The following is an 18,379-nucleotide window of genomic DNA, read 5'->3' on the forward strand; positions in this document are numbered from 1 at the left end:
CTGGGAGGCTGAGAAAGCCTATTGCTGCACAAAAAAGCATCCTTAAAAGGGAAGCAGAAGAAAAGGTGTAATATCATTGTATGATGTAGCTGGCTAACAGTCTCAAAGTCTTGGGGGAAAAAAAAAGTTCTAGTTTGAGTTTGTCATGAAAACTAAAGTTAAATTAAGTCTTGATTGATAATCATAAAAGAGACAACAGAACATTACCATACTTATGTAGGTACTTCTGTTTTTATCTCAATCTGAATGACTGAGTTTCATAAATTCCAAGACATAGTTTTCTTTTCACACATTTAATATCTGAGAAAGTGGGACTCATGATAATTGATAGCATTTGATAGGCTGGCAAGTTTCTCTTCTTTTTCGCTGATATTTAAAATAATATTTCATCTTTAACTGATGGTGTCTTAGAGCCAATGATGTAGTATATATACTCTTAAACCCCAACCACAGTAAGTAGGGTGAAAAATATAAAATGCTGAGGTTGCTACCAGGGCAAGCCTGCACAGCCAGATAGGTGAAAGTCTCAGATATCTGGCTAACTGATCCATATTCTTCCAGGTCCCAAGTGCAGTTTGATGTTACGTAGAAATTGTACACTGTGGCTTAAATATTGATGGGTATGATTCTGAGTCTTGTGGCAGGCTGGGACTACCAGGACAATGCCAACAACTCCAGAAATCTTCTAGTTGGTTGATGCCCTATTTAGTCGCCCTGATCCATGAAGACTGAGTCAAAGGGATACAGGTAACATGGAGATCAACCATCAGCCTTTCCCCTTGTAATTGCTTGCTGTAATCTTGCAAGCCTTAAGCCCCTCCTAAACCCCCACCCTCTACCCCCACTCCAAGAACATAAATATGTTACCCCATCCTCTTCCTTGTGAACGGAGACTAGGCAGAGCACTGAAGCTCATCATCAATATCCTTATATCCCAAATTACACTATTATAGGAATTTACAACATTTACTTTCAATGGTTAGTGATCATAGGTTAGCAAATATTGGGCCCAGCAGCTTTAAAACAGGAACAGTTGGTTGAGTAAGAAAGTTTTCATGCTAAGTAACTGCAAATTCAAGTTCTTGTGCCAATGGGAAGACTTCTTTTGAGATTAGAAGGGTCATTTTCCTCTCTAAATTCCAGGTAAAGCACACAAAATGAATAAAACTACATCTGGTGGGCTAGCTAACAAACTCAACTTGCAAGGGATGGCATGCATCATAATGGCCAACTGCTCTTTTCAAGATCATATATGTAAAGACTCTCCTTCAGTTTAAGGTTAAAAGGACTGTTTGCAGAACGTGGCAGTGTTGGTAGATACATCTTAATTTTTTTCAAGGTCTTATCAAAGAAAAGAGTTGGACAACTAATTGCCAAGCACTGTAATATACACACAGTAAATAGTAGTGAACTATATAGATGATGTGTCTACTTTCATGGAATATGGTCAAAGATATCCTGAATCTTCATGCGATTACTAAGTTTTTCAAATAATTCTTTAGATATACTATTTCATATGAAATTGTGCTTCAGTTTCTCCTCAAAGTATTTTTATTTCTAGTGGCTCATTGGGACAGTACTTCAATTTCACATCTCTGAAACATAAATTTTCTAATGTTCAGTATTGTAAAATTAAATTGCAGCCAATATGGCTTCAAAGCTAATAGAAATGATGTATTTCTGTGCCTCGTTGTCAGGTTTCTCTCATATTTAATAAGAAGGATGTTGACTGGTGATTGATCAGATAGTTTATGAACTGCATGCAATATTCACAGTAGATCCAACTGAAGGCAAAGGGGCTACTTGAGTTGAGTTGCTTGTTGTCTTTCTCACTGCTAAGAATGTTTCAAAGCATGAGTTTTACATTATCATTGGTAATAGCTAGCGACAAACAAATGCCTTCAAAAAACACAACAAAATTTTCTGTTGATTTCACAAGAACACTGACTATGGAGATAGCCTCTTTCTCTCCAGATTTTACATAGCATATCTGTCATTTCTCCCACAGCCATCTGTGTGCCCTTTAACATCAACATTTCCCATATCAATGTGACCCATTTTGGTTCTTAAAGTAAAGGGCCAATAACCTTCTTATATGCAGATAAGCGGATAAATAAGAATATTATAAGGCCAGCCCGGTGGCACAGCAGTTAAGTACCCAAGTTCTGCTTCGGTGGCCCGGGGTTTGCTGGTTTGGATCCTGGGTGCGGACATGGCACTGTTTGGCACGCCATGCTGTGGTAGGCATCCCACATATAAAGTAGAGGAAGATGGGCATGGATGTTAGCTCAGGGTCAGTCTTCCTTAGCAAAACAAGGAGGGCTGGCAGCGGACATTAGCTCAGGGATAATTTTCCTCAAAAAAAAAAAAGAATATAATAAATGATAGTACAAATAAATTCAATGCATTAGGTTAAGGACTTTTTTCTTGCTAAAAAAGCTATTTGAATCTTTACATTGGGTCCAATATTTAATGATCCTTTTGAAATGATTGCAAGCCAACCGGTCACTCATAGATGCATTAAATTAATGAAAATAGGATTAGGGCTTTTTCCAAATTCCTTAGAAAGTTTTCAGTTTGTTGGCTGAGCAGAATAGTGACATAGTGACTTCTTTTATTGTGCTTTGCTTTATTGTGTTTCACAGATATTACGTTTTTTACAAATTGAAGGTTTGTGGCAACCCTGCATTGAGTGTCTATTGAACCTCATTTTTCCAACAGCATTTGCTTACTTTGTGTCTCTGCATCACATTTTGGTAATTCTTGCAATATTTAAAACATTTATTATTATTATTACTATTATTATTATTATCATTATTATTATAATATTTGTTATGGTGGTCTGTGATCAGTGATCTTTGATGTTACTATTGTAATTGTTTTGGGGCACCATGAACCATGCCAATATAGACAGAGAGCTTAATAAATAAATGTTTGGGTATTAGTAGATAAATGCTGTGGGTGTTTTGACTGCCCCACCCACCAGCCATTCCTCCATCTCTCTCCTCAGGTCTCCCTATCCCATGAGACACGACAATACTGAAATTAGGCCGGTTAATAACCCTACAGTGGCCTTTAAGTGTTCAAGTGAAAGGAAGATTTGTACATCTCTCACTTTAAATCAAAAGCTGGAAATGAATCAGCTTAGTGAGAAAGGCATGTTGAAAGTTGAGACAGGCTGAAAGCTAGGCCTTTGAATCAAAGAGTTAGCCAAGTTGTGAATGCAAAGGAAAAGTTCTTGAACGAAATTAAAAGTGCCACTCCAGTGAACACACGCAGAAAGCGAAACAGCCTTATTGCTGATGTGGAGAAAGTTTAAGTGGTCAAACCAGCCACAACATTCCCTTAAGTCAAAGCCTAATCCAGAGCAAAGCCCTAACTCTCTTCAGTTCTATGAAGGCTGAGAGAGGTACGGAAGCTGCAGAAGAAAAGTTGGAAGCTAGCAGAGGTTGGTTCATGAGGTTTAAGGAAAAAAGCTATCTCCATAACACAAAAGTGCAAGATGAAGCAGCCAGGGCTGACGCAGAAGCTACAGCAAGTTATCCAGAAGATCTAGCTAAGATCATTAAAGAAGGAGGCTACACTAAACAACAGATTTTCAGTACAGACAAAACAGCCTTACACTGTAAGAAGATGCCATCTAGGACTTTCAGAGCTGGAGAGAAGTCAATGCCCAGCTTCAAAGCTTCAAAGAACAGGCTCACTCTGTTAGAGCTTGATACAGCTGGTGACTTTCAGTTGAAGCCAATGCTCATTTACCATTCTGAAAATCCTAAGGCCCTTAAGAATCACGCTAAATTGACTCTGCCTTTGCTCTATAAATGGAACAACAAAGCCTGGATGACAGCACATCTGTTTACAACATGGTTTACTGAATATATTAAGCCCACTGTTAAGACCTACTGCTCAGAAAAAAAGATTCCTTTCAAAATATTACTGCTTATTGACAATGCATCTGGTCTCCCAAGAGCTCTGATGGAGATGTACAGAGACAAATGTTTTCATGCCTGCTAACAGAACATCCATTTTGTAGCCCATGGATCAAGGAGCAATTTAGACTTTCAAGTCTTATTATTTAAGAAATACATTTTGTAAGGCTACAGCTGCCATAGACATTGATTCCTCTGATGGATCTCGGCAAAGTCAATTGAAAACCTTCTGGAAAGGATTCACCATCCTAGATGCCATTAAGAACATTCCTGATTCATGGGAGGACGTGAAAATACCCACATTAACACACGTTTGGAAGAAGTTGATTCCAGCTCTCATGGATGACTTTGAGGGGTTCAAGACTTCACTGGAGGAAGTTACTGCAGATGTGGTGGAAATAGCAAGAGAACTAGAATTAGAAGCGGAGCCTGAAGGTGTGACTGAATTGCTGCAATCTCATGATAAAACTTTGATGAATGAGGAGTTGTTTCTTATGGATGAGCAAAGAAAGTGATTTCTTGAGATAGAATCTGCTCCTGGTAAAGATGCTCTGAAGACTGCTGAAATGACAGCAAAGAATTTAGAATATTACATAAACTTAGTTGATAAAGTAGTGGCATGGTTTGAGAGGATTGACTCTGATTTTGAAAGAAGTTCTAGTGTAGGTAAAATGCTATTAAATAGCATCGCATGCTACAGAGAAATTGCTCATGAAAGTAAGATTCAGTTGATATGGCAAATTTCATTGTTGTCTTATTTTAGGAAATTGCCACAGCCACCCCAACCTTCAGCAACCACCATCCTGATTAGTCAGCAGGCATCAACATGGAGGCAACACCCCCCACCAGCCAAAAGATCATGACTTCCTGAAGGCTCAGATGATGGTTAGCATTTTTTAGCAATAAAGCATTTTTTAATTAAGGTGTGTACACAGTTTTTTTAGACATAATGCTATTGCACACTTAGTAGACTACAGTATAGTATAAGCATGACTTTTATATGCACTGGGAAACCAAAAATTTTGTGTTTCTCACTTTACTGTGATATTTGCTTTATTGTGGTGGTCTGGAACTGAACCCACAATATCTCTGAGGTATGACTGCATTGTTCAATCTATAACAATTGATAATTGGCTGTAACACAACTTTAAATAAAGACAGTTGGCTCACGCATTGGTACAGTTACCTTGGATACCCATGCAATTTGTTCTTTGCATCAATGAGAGGGGCATAAACGTAACCAATAGACTGGATTCTACTCAGTAATAATCATAAAGCAAGATCCAGCTGATTATTGTTATTTGCAGTAATTATATCCTATAAAGTCACCATGAACACTGAATTAGTGAATACTGAATCATTGCTCCTAGAGGAAATGCAGAGTTGGGCTCCTGTGAGCCCTTGGTCACAAAATGTTTTTACCAACAGATCAATACCTAACTTGTTTTATGTGTGTTTCTGTCTAGAGACCCTCTATTTAATATACATCAATGATTCACTAACATTGAACTCACAGCCAACAGCCCTATTAGTCATGCCTGAACAAAGCTTATCTCTGTTTGTTCCCCATAAGATATAGCATGGATTTCTTGTGCTTAGAAACACTACACAGCACTTTAGCACTACACTTGGGGGCCATTTTAAATGGTGAACTCACCAACGAAAAGCACAAAAATGTGAAAAATATGGCCCTAAATAAACCAAGTAAAGGACACGTGTTTACAGCATGAGAGCCAAAACAAGAAGGCAGAGCATCAAGTTTTCAACTGCAGCAGAGAGCATGCGTGGGACGACTCAAACTTGTCACTGCTCTGCACATCTGCAAATGACTATGGAAGCACCATGAGTATTGATTTTGAAGTTACAAATAAATTTTAGTGAGTAGCTAAATGTGTAAACATGGAGCCTATGAACAATAAAGATTAACTGTATCTTTTTTCAAACTGATAATTTCATGAATCGGAGTCTTTCATCAAACAACGGAACAGTGCATAAACAGCATTAATACCTCTATTTGTAAGGTTTCCAAAAATTCCTTACACAGAATCTACCACCCTTGAAATAGATTAGGATCTGGAAGCTCAACGATTATTTATATTCATTACTATGGAGCCATAGTATATGCAAGAAAATTCCTCTTTCTCAATTCTTTGTTAAATCCAGTAAGTCACCAACGGTGGCCTTAGAATGCTGCTTCTGTCAAAGATAATTGCTTTGAAGGATACTAGAAAGTACTTGAGCATCAGGATTCCTTTTCATAGTCACAGACGTTGCATAAGCAGCTTTGGTATCCTAAATTAACTGCCATTATTTGCCAGAATTTTTAGGTTAATTATTCATTTTCTTTTCCTTTAAAAGCATCAGCCACGTAATTTATCAGTTCTCGATAGTAACTCAGTCTTTTCCTTGATAATCTAGCAGTAGTTCATGTTTTCCTTTTCCTTTTTTATTTTTTTCCTTTTCTTTCATCTTCTCTATCAAAGTTCCCCTGTCCTTGTCAGCTCTTGGCTTTTATGATTACATGACCTTCAAGAGAAAATTGGCTAGAAATTTGAAAAACACCTAACATGTCAGTGCTAAATAATGCATAAGATTTGGAATGTGATCTTACACAAACATTAAGAAAATGTGGGTTAAAGTTAAAATAAATTAATTTCTACTTGTTTTATATAATGAGTTAAAAATTCAGCTGGAAAATTATACTGGCAGCAAATTTTCTTTCAAATAAATGTTGCATCATTCAAAATCATTCCCATTTGGAAAATAAACTGATGTGGCATAACATTGGAAGCCAAGGAATTAAGCATTTCCAGTTGTGAGAAACACACAGCAAAACTGCCTTTTCGGTTAAAAAGCCTTGAGTTGTGTTGATGGTATGATGATAGTTATAGTAGCTGATACTTGAGCATTTATCGTTTGTCAGGCACTGTGCTTAGTGCTTTATCTTCACCACCTTATTTAATCCTTCCAATCACTAAATGCATGCTTTTAACTGTTCTCCTTCTACTGATGAGGAAACTGAAACCTAAAGACTGAAAAACTAGCCGACTGCTGTCACTCAGCTTGGAAGCTGTGGATTTATGATTTCAACTCTAGAGTAGTTTAAACTCTCTAGAGTGGTTAAACTCTTAACCACTAACGTAGAGTGCCTGGTAAATTACGAAGAAAAGCAAACAGTATTGAGCACATCACACACGTCGACACACACGATTCCTTAAAATTCAGAAAGAATTATTCTTCTCAATGAGTACATTTGAGAAGGACTCAAAGTTTATTAAATAACACACCAAAGCTCAAGTTGCTTCTCTAAACATGATTCTGTCTGTGCCGCTGAGCACCAAGAGCATGAGGCCTCTACCAGCCAAGTCACCAGGTGGAACGTCCCAACCTGGGGGAGAACCACAGGTTGTAAAAGCATATAAATCAATTTCTCAGTCACCTACCCTGAAAAACAAACACACACGCACATACAAACAAACAAGCAAACAACTAATGCTTAGTAACAAGACATATGTGAACTGATATTCTTGTGGCTGCTCCTGTTTTTGTTATTTTTATTATTATTATTATTATTTTGGCTTTGATTTTCTTTCACTCTTGTATAAATATGGAGCCAGTTACATTCAGTAATTTTATGTCTACAACACTAAATTATATTCTATTCCACTTTTAACCTCCTGCTTTGCAGACAGTGAAGCTGTTTGCCATTTTAGGTTCCAAGAGGGCAGCATATCCGTCTGCAGGTTTATATCACGTCCATAGGATGCAGTCTCGTGCCTTGCACACAATAGATAATCAGTAAGAGCTTATTGACTGACTGAATGCTTTTTGTTAAAGCTGCATCTTCTTCAACACTGCCTTTGAAAAAATCTCTTTCAAACAGAATTCTTCTCTTAAAAAGAATATTTCTGCAAAAAGTAGTCAAACATTGAGAAAGTAAGACAGGAATTAGGAAACAAGGAGATGAGGAAAAAGGGCAGGGGTCATTCCTACACCTCATTGCATCTTCAGGACGCAGCATAAATTATTAGTCATGGAAGGAGCAAATGCTTTAGGATGATAAGATTACTGATGATGATTGTGATAAAGACACAGCTTAAATTGATCATTATGAGGCCAAATCTGTGTATATTTGCTTCATTAAAAAAAAAAATAAAAACAAAAACAGACAGACAAAAAAATTAGGACGTATCCCTCAAAGAAAAATTTTATTTATCTAGAATTGGATATAGGATGTAACTATTGTGTGATTGAGTATGGCTATCTGTCTACTCAGAAATCTGAAAAGACATCTTTGTCTCAATCATAAATGGATTCAGCCAGAATGAATAATTACTCCTAATACCTTGAGGCACAACAAGGAGGAGGCTCAATGTTTGGAATCAGGTTCATCAACTTTGTCTGCACTTGGCTATGGACTTCACAATAGCATGAGAAATCCCATTCTCCCACATGACCTTTGCAGGCCTTCATTCACTTACTGGCACTGAAGAGAATTTTTATTAATAGTGGCTCTGAATGGACAAGAGTTATAAAACTTTACAGCACAGGGGAAGTTTTCATCCATCACTGAAAACAAGTTGATTTCAGGTCTGAAAATAGACAACATATTATCTGGCTTATAGGTCATAACAAATCACTTAGCTTAAGTTGGCTATGATAAAACTGATAACCTTAGCTTTCAGTTCACTAGTAGAGGATTTTGTGAGTGCATTAACTAGGTCTACTAGTTTAAGGAAATTAAAGTACACTATGTCAGTTTACCCTATCTCTTAAACATTTTCAAACTAAGATGCCCAGGCAGGGCCATAGCATTGCACCATGCCAGTGGGTGCCATTTACATCTAGTTTATGTAAATGGACCCCGTGGTATCATGTGGTGTAAACACTGTACTCCTGTACCCAGAGGCCTGTGACTTGGACAAATAAAAATGCACTTAAGGGGCTCGCCTGGTGGTGCAGTGGTTAAGTTCGTGTGTTCCACTTCAGTGGCCCAAGGTTTGCAGGTTGGGATCCTGGGCATGGACATAGCACCACTAGTCAAGCCACACTGTGGCAGCATCCCACATAAAACAGTGGAAGATCAGCACAGATGTTAGCTCAGTGACAATCTTCCTCAAGCAAAAAGAGGAGGATTGGCAATATATGTTAGCTCAGGGCCAATCTTCCTTGCCAAAAAAAAAAAAAAAAGTTTAAATAAAAACTTAAATAAAGGCAAACAAAATGTCTTCCAGAAATAATATAACATCATGTCTCATCTAAAATTTACTCTTTAATTGGGAATAGGTAAGGAATTCAAAACTTTAGTATTCCTAGAATGTATCCCAAAACAACTTTCTTCATCTTCTCTCCAACATAACTTGTAAACTATTCCTGGGAACTCGAGCGTTGATTGGTAACAATATTATATTAGTTCCATTAGTTCATTTTCATATGTAGACTATGAAGATAATCTTACTAAATGTTTCTACCATAAGGAAAAATATCTTCAGAGCATCAAATATAAAATATTCATTATTGTTTATTGCTTTTAACTTGGCTGGAGCTGAGAACTGTAAATACGAGAAAGGCAAGAAACATCATTTTCTTGATTTTAGTTTTTATAATAAAACCTTGGCATTTTTTCACTAGACATATGAGCACTTTGTTGGGTTACTTCTTGTTCAATTGCCATGTCTCTTGTTTGTGTCCGTGGCCTAAATACAATTTCTTGGAAGTACAATTCCCAAAGCAATTGTTATCAATGACATTTACTGATTCAATTAGTATAGAGTTTGGGAAGATTTTATGAAAGTTAGATAAAAGTTTTGAAGCTGGTGAAAAATTGTTAGTTTATGATATTTGCACAATTTAAGGATAACAGCTCAGCATGTAGATTTGGTGAAACAGCATCATCTACTGTGATTTGAAATTTAGCATTTATGTATATTTGAAAATTCTGAAGGAAACCCAAAAGACCAGTCACAGCAAAGATCAACATAAAGCCATTCAAAATTTGAGAGACTCTCATCATCACAGTGAAACCATCCATCCTTTGATTTGATCCAATCTTGTTTACAAGACAGTTGACTGTTTTTTGATCAGTTGTTCTTATTATTTGAGGTATAGAATCCAAACAAATTTGGTGGCCTTTTTGGTAGTCATTGGAAATGTATTCTTTGGAAATACAGGAGGAAGTAACATGAGTTCCTCTTCGTGTTTCTGATATAATTTTGGACTGATGTGAAGCATTCCTCATTCCAGACCAGTCATTTGGGGGAGCATGAACAAGATCAATTTGGGCCACACTTTGCCTGAAGTAGAGATCTGAGAGTATGGTCTCAGATGTACTGGAACTCCTGGCCACTGTAATGTCATAAGAGTCATAGCGATGATAAAGTGAGACCATTTCTGAGATGGGGTGACATTAAAAACATTTCACACCACTACGGCATAAGTACTGGCCAATCAGAATGTAAATACACAAGTAGGATCCTGGGGAACTCCTGCTGTGCCAGGCAGCACCCCCATCTTCCTGGAGAGGTCCTGGAGGAGGCAGCAGGGTAGAAGGGGCAGTGGCTATTTACCAAATAATTCAGATACATTTTAATATTTTAACAAGTTGCATGGCTCTTCCGGTTTACAGAAGTTGAATATCAGCCCTGTCCTTGGCTTGAGATTTTCTAGGACAGTGGTTCTCAAAGTGTGGTCTAACGACACCTAAGGGTTCCTGAGGTCCTTTTAGGAGATCCATAGGTCCTCCCTTTTTCAATGACATATCTATGTTAAGCTAATTTTCTTCATATACTTAAACCAAAGAGCATACTGCAATAGGTTGAATGCTGAAGAAGATATGCAAATTTGGTTATCTTTTACAAAGCCAGACATTAAAAGTGATTTGCAAAAATGTAAAACAGGGCCATTCTTCTCAAGAAAAAAATTGTCTTTTCTTTGAAAAATATAATATTTTCCACAAAAATAAATCACTTTTGTTAACATGTGATGGGCTTATTTTTTTTAACGATCTAATAAATAATAACTGTTAAGAGTATAAAGGGATCCTGAGACCAAAGTGTTTGAGAACTGCTGCATTAAGAAATAAAATGATAAGACCTGTAGAACACCCAGAAAGAGAGGCCTAACAGCCTCAATTCCTGATCATTCTGCTCAGAGTTTCAGTCGTTACTTGAAAGATTAGTTAATAACTTTAAAATATCCCTGTGCTTTTCACTTACGCAATAACATTTCTACCAGCATATACTTATATTTCAAAACGTTAATTTACACTTATTTCTGTGTATAAAGTTTTCAGCCTTAGATTTTTTGTAAAGAAATGCATTTCACCAAACTATGCTAAAAGAACTGTTATCAAAAGGTCACCCAGAAAAAAACAGCTTTACATAATAAATTAAAATTTTAATTGGCCTATCAATTGTCACGTTGAGGGTACTTCTAAGATGCTTGCAATCCACTTGTTTTGTATCTTAAGCATTTCATCAGAAATCTTTTTCACATTATCACTTTTTACCTGATTTTCAAGAAAGAGGAAAAATAAACATTAGCCACGATCTACGCTATTATCTCAAATTCTGAAGCATCAGATCTACATTATCATCTTTCATCTTAAGGGAACAACAAATGAAAGGTGTATGATTATTTTGTATAACAAAACAAACAAGCAAATGAGAATAAAACTCAAAACGACCTGATAAAGCTGTGCTGCTAAAGGGCTACACCATTGGCGTAAAGGCAAAAGAGAAGCTAAACCACCCGTCAGAAACGGACTTCACGGAAAACTGCATTTCTCGATCTTGACATTGGATAAAGAAAAGGGACCCAAAAACAATCTCTCTAAGAATCTGACCCACAGTCCTTGCTTTGGTTAGAATGTCAATTCCTGCCATCAGCGTGGTCAATGACTTTAAGCAGAGAATGCAGGTACTGCCCCCAGGTGACTAACAGGAGCAAATGCAAATTGTGTTGTAATAATGCCAGTGATCAGAGGAGAAGAACCAATTTCAGAAGTGTTAAAATGTGAAAAACAACAACGACAAAAATGGTGTCTTAGAATCAACAAAATACAGTAATTAGAATTTACTGGTATATAAAAATTAGTTAAATATGGCTTATATAGTATTAATTTGTATGATGTCATACTTTATCAATCATACTAATATACTTTAACTTACTCTAGCAAGTAAAATGCAAGGCGAAATAGAAGTAAAAAATATATAATCGAGGCCGGCCCAGTGGCACAGCGGTTAAGTTCGTATGTTCTGCTTTGGTGGCCCAGGGTTTTCCAGTTTGCATCCCGGGTACAGACATGGCACCGCTTGGCAAGCCATGCTGTGGCAGGCATCCCATATATAAAGCAGAGGAAGATGGGCACGGATGTTAGTTCAGGGCCAGTCTTCCTCAGCAAAAAGAGGAGGATTGGCAGCAGATGTTAACTCAGGGCTAATCTTCCTCAAAAAATAACACAAACATATATATAATGATGGGTACACGCAGTTATCCAACATTCTTGGTATGTCTACTTCTAAGATCACAATCCAGGTATGAAAATTAACATGCTCATCTCAAAACCAAGATATTTGCTAAGCATATTTTTACTGCATGCCATTTCCTTTCCTGATTTCTTTTCTCAGAATGTACCTATATACTTGGAATATATTTTTATTATTATTTAAGACAGATAAATTTATCAATGTTCCTTCAATCAATGTTCCTTGATTTTCACAGTTCAACAGGAAAATCTACAGCTCTTAACAAGCAACTTTTGAAAACAAAGATTAGAAATATACCTTTAAAACCTACATTTAAATTATAAGATGCTCTGGGTGCTAAACTTGACTCCATATGCTTCCCTGCCAGCGGTACACAAGGTCTTCACCATGCCTCTAAACCCAAAGCCCTGGATTCTGTATGCAGTAGCAGGCAGCTCTAACTCTACATTTCTTTTATGTTTATTGGTTTGGTTTCTAAGAAACGTAGACTCAGGTGAGCTCTCCTGCTGGAGATGGCTTCTATATTGTGAATGTAATAATACAGATTCTTAAGGAGACAGGAACTAAGTTTCAGCCATTAGTGCTAAGTTACCTAATTGAGTGTTGAGGCTTTTGGGTTATGGTCTGTAATCCAGAAAGGTCGCTAATCAGTAGGCATTTGACCAACCAAATTTTAAAAGATAAAAAGAGTTTTTATAGACTACGGATGTTTGGTATGGGACCAACGTGATAATGAGTGCTATCAGAAATCAGCTGTCTTCTGGGGGCAGTGGGGCTACCTGCTGATCAACAAACTGTGTGCTAAAAAAGCACCGGTCATTCCCTCCTCACCTCTTTTTTTGAACATAGCATAAAATGCCTTTCTAAAGTTGAGACTATTGAAACTCTTGCCTTTTTTAATTATCTTCCAGCACTCAATGGTGATTCTCTTCTTTACTTCTTAAGGTAACGAGTTATAGATTATACAGTACTTGAGCATAACTATACACTTTAACAGGGGTTTTGAGACTGCATGGAAATACTCAAAACAAGCGACAGTCTTAAAAACTGAAAAATGGCTAAAGATTTTGCTGAGAAAAATTCCAGCCTCCTTTCTTTCCCTACAACTGTTCTCTCAGTGTTGAAAATGTAAAATCCTGCATCAAGTAGGATGCCTCTTAAATGATAAATGGAGGAAGTAGGTGCTTTGAATAGAAATACTAAATAAGGCTATTCTGTTGAAATTATGGCCTTGGTACAAAATGGCATTTATTCAAGTCATTCAAACAACTCCATTCCATTTCACAAAGAATGAAAAGACCTCTTAGAAGCCCAGACACCTTTTCCTTGTCTTCTTACAACAAAAATAACCAAAAGGAATCCATTCCCTAGTGGCACTGGATTCTACCGTTTTGTGTTAGGAGGGTAAATGGATAATTAACTGCTACATGCTCTTCTCCTTTTTGAGAAAAGCAAAATCTTGTGTGGATCAACTTTTTTTCTCCTTCTTGACCAACAGAAAATATCATATTTTAGATTGATACATACATATATAAACACATATCAACACATTTGTGAACATATGAGCACATGCATAAATACACACAAGTGTACAAGTGGAGGATCTCAATGGTAGAATGAAATAAATCTAAATTTTTGTTTTAACACAAATGTTCAACTCTCACTATTGAGTCCACTTAAAATATTTTCTTAAGTAATTATATCCTCACTTTTTAACTATTATACAACTACAGGTCAATTCTTTGTGGATGAGTCTGGAGTGCCCATCAGGTTCAAGTTTGGTGAAGGACAGGAGACTTACGGTAGTGCAGAACTGAGGTCCATTTTGGAGTCCTATAATCCTCCTCAAGTAATTTTATCTTGAGCACATTAATAGAGGCCTGCGCATCTGCCCCCTTTGAAGCCATTTGGTTTTCCACAGGACCTGATTTCATCATGGCCCCAAATGTCTGCCTTGCTGCCCTTCAGAGGGATGTCTGCTGCCAAATTTCTGAGCAAAAGTCAGTCAGGACTCACCTCTCCTTCCCTGGGCCAAGGCCTTCCATTCTGGGTGTATTTGCTTTGATTCTGTCGCTTCTTTTGTCCTCCATCAGCGAATTTGCACAGTAAAGGCTCACTAGGGGCTGGGAAGACAAGAAACCAATTCTACATTAGCAAATCCCCCTTAAAAATAAGTGATTATTTGAGTCACAGTAGTGCTTTGTAATGCATATCTTTTGAAGTAGTTTTGCTTCTGAGAGATATTTGGACCCCTTTTAGTCTCAACTCTGTTGGCCGCTGTTCTAACTAACTGGGCTTCAAAAAGGTCCTGGCAGATCATAAAAGAATATAACAAATATTGTTGAAAAAATAATCAGTTGAAGCACAATGTGAATTTGCCTCAGAAGTAAAGAGTCAAGTGTTGACCCCTCCCAGCTATGTTAGAAACAAAATCGTAGCCAGTATTTGTGGATAAATATTTCTCCCTCAAAGCAACTATATTTTCACTGTAGAAACTGTAGGATTCTATTTCGGAAATAGATACTTAGGAGCTTCTTTCTAAAAAGGGAGCTATTTTGCTAATTGCCGCCAAATTAGCTTTATATTCTCATTAATCCTCTGAATTTCAAAAAAGGCTAGAAGTTGATTGTCCATCCAATCCCTTTCACTCTAATTTTCTGGTAAAATCTAGCCAGAATGTCAGGGAGAGTAATTTTTTGAATATTAAGTGAACTCACTTGATAAAATATAGGCAAAGGACATGGCCCTAACAAATGAATCATGGACTTGGGAGAAACGTGGTGGTCCTGGGTGACTTAAGTAAATTTATTTCCTAAGAGAAAGTGATCAAAACTAAAATATGACAGAACTCCCTTTCCAACAATGACATTGCAAAATGACAATCTTTTAAAATACAACAGGGCAAAAATTATTCTTTGAGAATTGATGCCCCTTCCACATCCAGACTTGACTGGGAAAATTGGTACTTGTCATTATCACAAACATAGTTAAAAATGAATGAATAAAAACAAACTTGTTTTTGGTGTAATGAACTTGATCAATGCATTAACATGTCTGGGAGGGTTTTTTGTTAGTTTGCTTGAATAAACCAAATATTAATTTGTAAATTTATAATCTGAAAACCAAAATGAACTCCCTCCTCCCATGACCCCCTGCAAAAGTGTGTTGTGCTAAAGATTAATTGTATTAATGGTCCTAATTCTTTACCCATCCCTGGATCCTTGCCTTTTGCCATATAGTATTCTTGCGCCCCCTCACTCTGACTCTTGAACTGATCCCATGTGAATTGCTTTGGCCAGTGAGAAGTTAGCAAATGAAACATAAGCAGAAGCTTGAAGTGGTTTTAAGCATTGAGGCTTGCTTCTTTTGTTTCTCTGCATGGCTATGTGAATATGCACAGCCTAGCCTGCTGGAGGATTAGATACAAATGTAGATGAGTAATCCCTACCCTCCTAGCAAAGGCCAAACTAGATCATCCAATGGCCAGTCACCACTCAGACATGTCAGTGAGCTCGCCTAAGATCAGCAGGGGAACATAGATAACATGCAGTTGACCACAGGTGAGATTGGTCAACACCATCCTACAGATCTGTGAGCTAAAGAAATCTTTACCATTTCATGCCACTAAGATTTTGTAATTGATATGCAGCATTATTGTCTTAATAGATAACTGATACCATTTTCCCCAACAGCCATTTCTCTCCATTCCCACTCCCAGCTAGGTTGCTTGCATTTACTAATCTGGATGATTAGTACACCACTCTGTATATGGAGGGCACGCAACAAATATCACTGCCTCACTGAGCACAAGTGCTTTTCAACTGTCTACTCTTATGAGCCTCTGACTTGGCTGAAGCCACAAGAATCACAGAAGGGACAGGCTGAATCATGAGATGTCTGCAGATAGTTGCTGCCATCAAATTAGAAGGAGGCTAAATTCTTTCTCCAAATGAAACACCACAGGGTAGATATAATCACTGGACCCCAAAACTCTATGCACAAGAAAATGTCCTGTGAGACTTCAGTAGTATAAATTTCTATATACAAAATTATTTTCCACTATACGGTATTTTCTCTCTTGCCATTTTAAAGATTCAAGGTACATCCATCCATTCCAATGGGATGGTCATGCTAACATGTGAGTCTATCACTGGCAATAGTACAAATTTCTCATAAAAGGCAAACAAATCTAGAAATACCTTAAATTTTCTGCTGTAAAGAATTGTAGAATTTACCCTTTATGCTTCTTTGAATAATGGCCTTCATGAGTCATAATTTCTACTGTCTAAAGCAGTATACGCTTTATTGTTTCCTAAAACTGATTCTTTTAGGGTACATAGTATACCAGTTCTAATGGTCTAGGATCTGATAATGACTTCCCTTTAGACTGCTCATGTTTTTATAAGCTTTAATATACACTACTTTGGGTGCATTTAATTGTTAGGGGTAGCAGTCTGCTTCCTGGGTTTGAGGTCTGGCTCCCTGACTCATTAGCTACAAGACACTGGACACTTTTTTTTTTTAACCTTTCTGTAATTCATTTTTCTTATGTATAAGATAAGAATAATAATGTTGTCTACCTCAGAGAGCTGTTGTGAAGATTAAATAAATTAATGCATGGAAAAGGCTTAAAACAGTGTATGGTACATAAATAAATATTAAATCCTTGTTAGCTACAGCTACCATTATTGCTGAGCATCTCTATTAGCCACTGGCCAGCTACCAGCTGTGAAACCTGATCACCTATCAGAGTCAGATTGTTCAATCAACATGGCTTAATTTTCATCAGCTCTGTTCCATTTTAACTCCATGGTGGTTTGGCTGCAGAACTTTCGACTAAACTCCAAGAACGACAAAAAGAATATCTGCTCATGGGGAGGATCTGTATTTTCAAAATGGTTCTTGCTGACTACAGCTTGTCATTGGACCATCTGCCCGTGACAGCCCAGGTTCGCCTTCTGAGTCATCACCAAACTCTGGCTTCCATCATGCCGTAAATATGATGCAGGCCATGTGTGTTAATACGGAATTGCCTCCAAAGAATGCTCCCTGTTCCTTTTTCTGGCTTGAAAAAAAATTATTACTATTATTTTTTTGGTCGCTCGGTTGCAAGAGATCTATTGGCAGTTTAAATCCAGTAAAGCTGTATTTTACTACTAAGAAAAGGATTGTGTCATCCACACAGCAACAGATTTTATTGGGGATTTCCTCCTCCAGGTCCCACGTTCAAATGTTAAAAACTTTTCTAGAGCCAAGTTCCCAGAACTCTTTCTTGGTTGAAAGAGGTAATCTCTATCTTTAGTCTGCCTTTGTTAAAACAATTATATACCTCTAATTACATATCTAAAAAGGCAGAGCTTTCCCAATTCTCTTGTTTAAATACATATGCTTTAAGTATGTAATATGTATAAATACTGTACATTTATTTAAACTAGGGAATTGACATATGTGATATATATGCATACACACACACACACAGACACATACATATTTAAAAACCTTTTTTGAGAAACCTTTGAAGCTCTAGAATTAGGGGGCAGCAATGGCCAGAAAAGGCCCCGAACAAATCACTAACCTAACGATTTGTCTACCCACTGGCATAAAAATATTTTGTAGAAGCATTCTTGAAACAAATCTTAACAAATAACAATATTCTAACTTGCCAAGGATCAAATATAGATAGACTATGAGAACCTACACTGAAGTTTTCCATCACTGAAAAGAGAACTTTCAAAAAAATGTTTTTAACACTAAGGGAAACGTAAAAAGTCATAGACTGAGACTTTTTAAACTTTTAACTGAGACGTCTTTGTGACTTGTGTTTTACAGTGTCTTAGAGGCCTCAAATCTTAGCCACTGGACATTTGAGGCGCTTCATAAATTGTTACACCGTGGATGCCGAGAATGCCTTACTTATATCTATCGACATTGGTAGGTTGAAACATGCACTGCTACTTTATTAAT

The 18,379-nt window shown here is 37.1% G+C and overlaps 1 protein-coding gene across 10 annotated transcripts in view; it reads right to left on the minus strand.

Annotated features, from left to right (window-relative positions):
* RBMS3 (RNA binding motif single stranded interacting protein 3) overlaps positions 1–18,379 on the minus strand; it is a 1,256,175-nt gene that overhangs the window by 121,687 nt on the left and 1,116,109 nt on the right. For all 10 annotated transcript variants that reach the window (XM_070575925.1, XM_070575921.1, XM_070575924.1 and 7 more), the window contains one exon: positions 14,432–14,538. In XM_070575925.1, the coding sequence (XP_070432026.1) occupies positions 14,432–14,538 (107 nt within the window). The remainder of the gene's footprint in view (positions 1–14,431; positions 14,539–18,379) is intronic.

Source organism: Equus przewalskii, chromosome 15, assembly GCF_037783145.1.
Source record: "Equus przewalskii isolate Varuska chromosome 15, EquPr2, whole genome shotgun sequence".
NCBI classification, from domain to species: domain Eukaryota; kingdom Metazoa; phylum Chordata; class Mammalia; order Perissodactyla; family Equidae; genus Equus; species Equus przewalskii.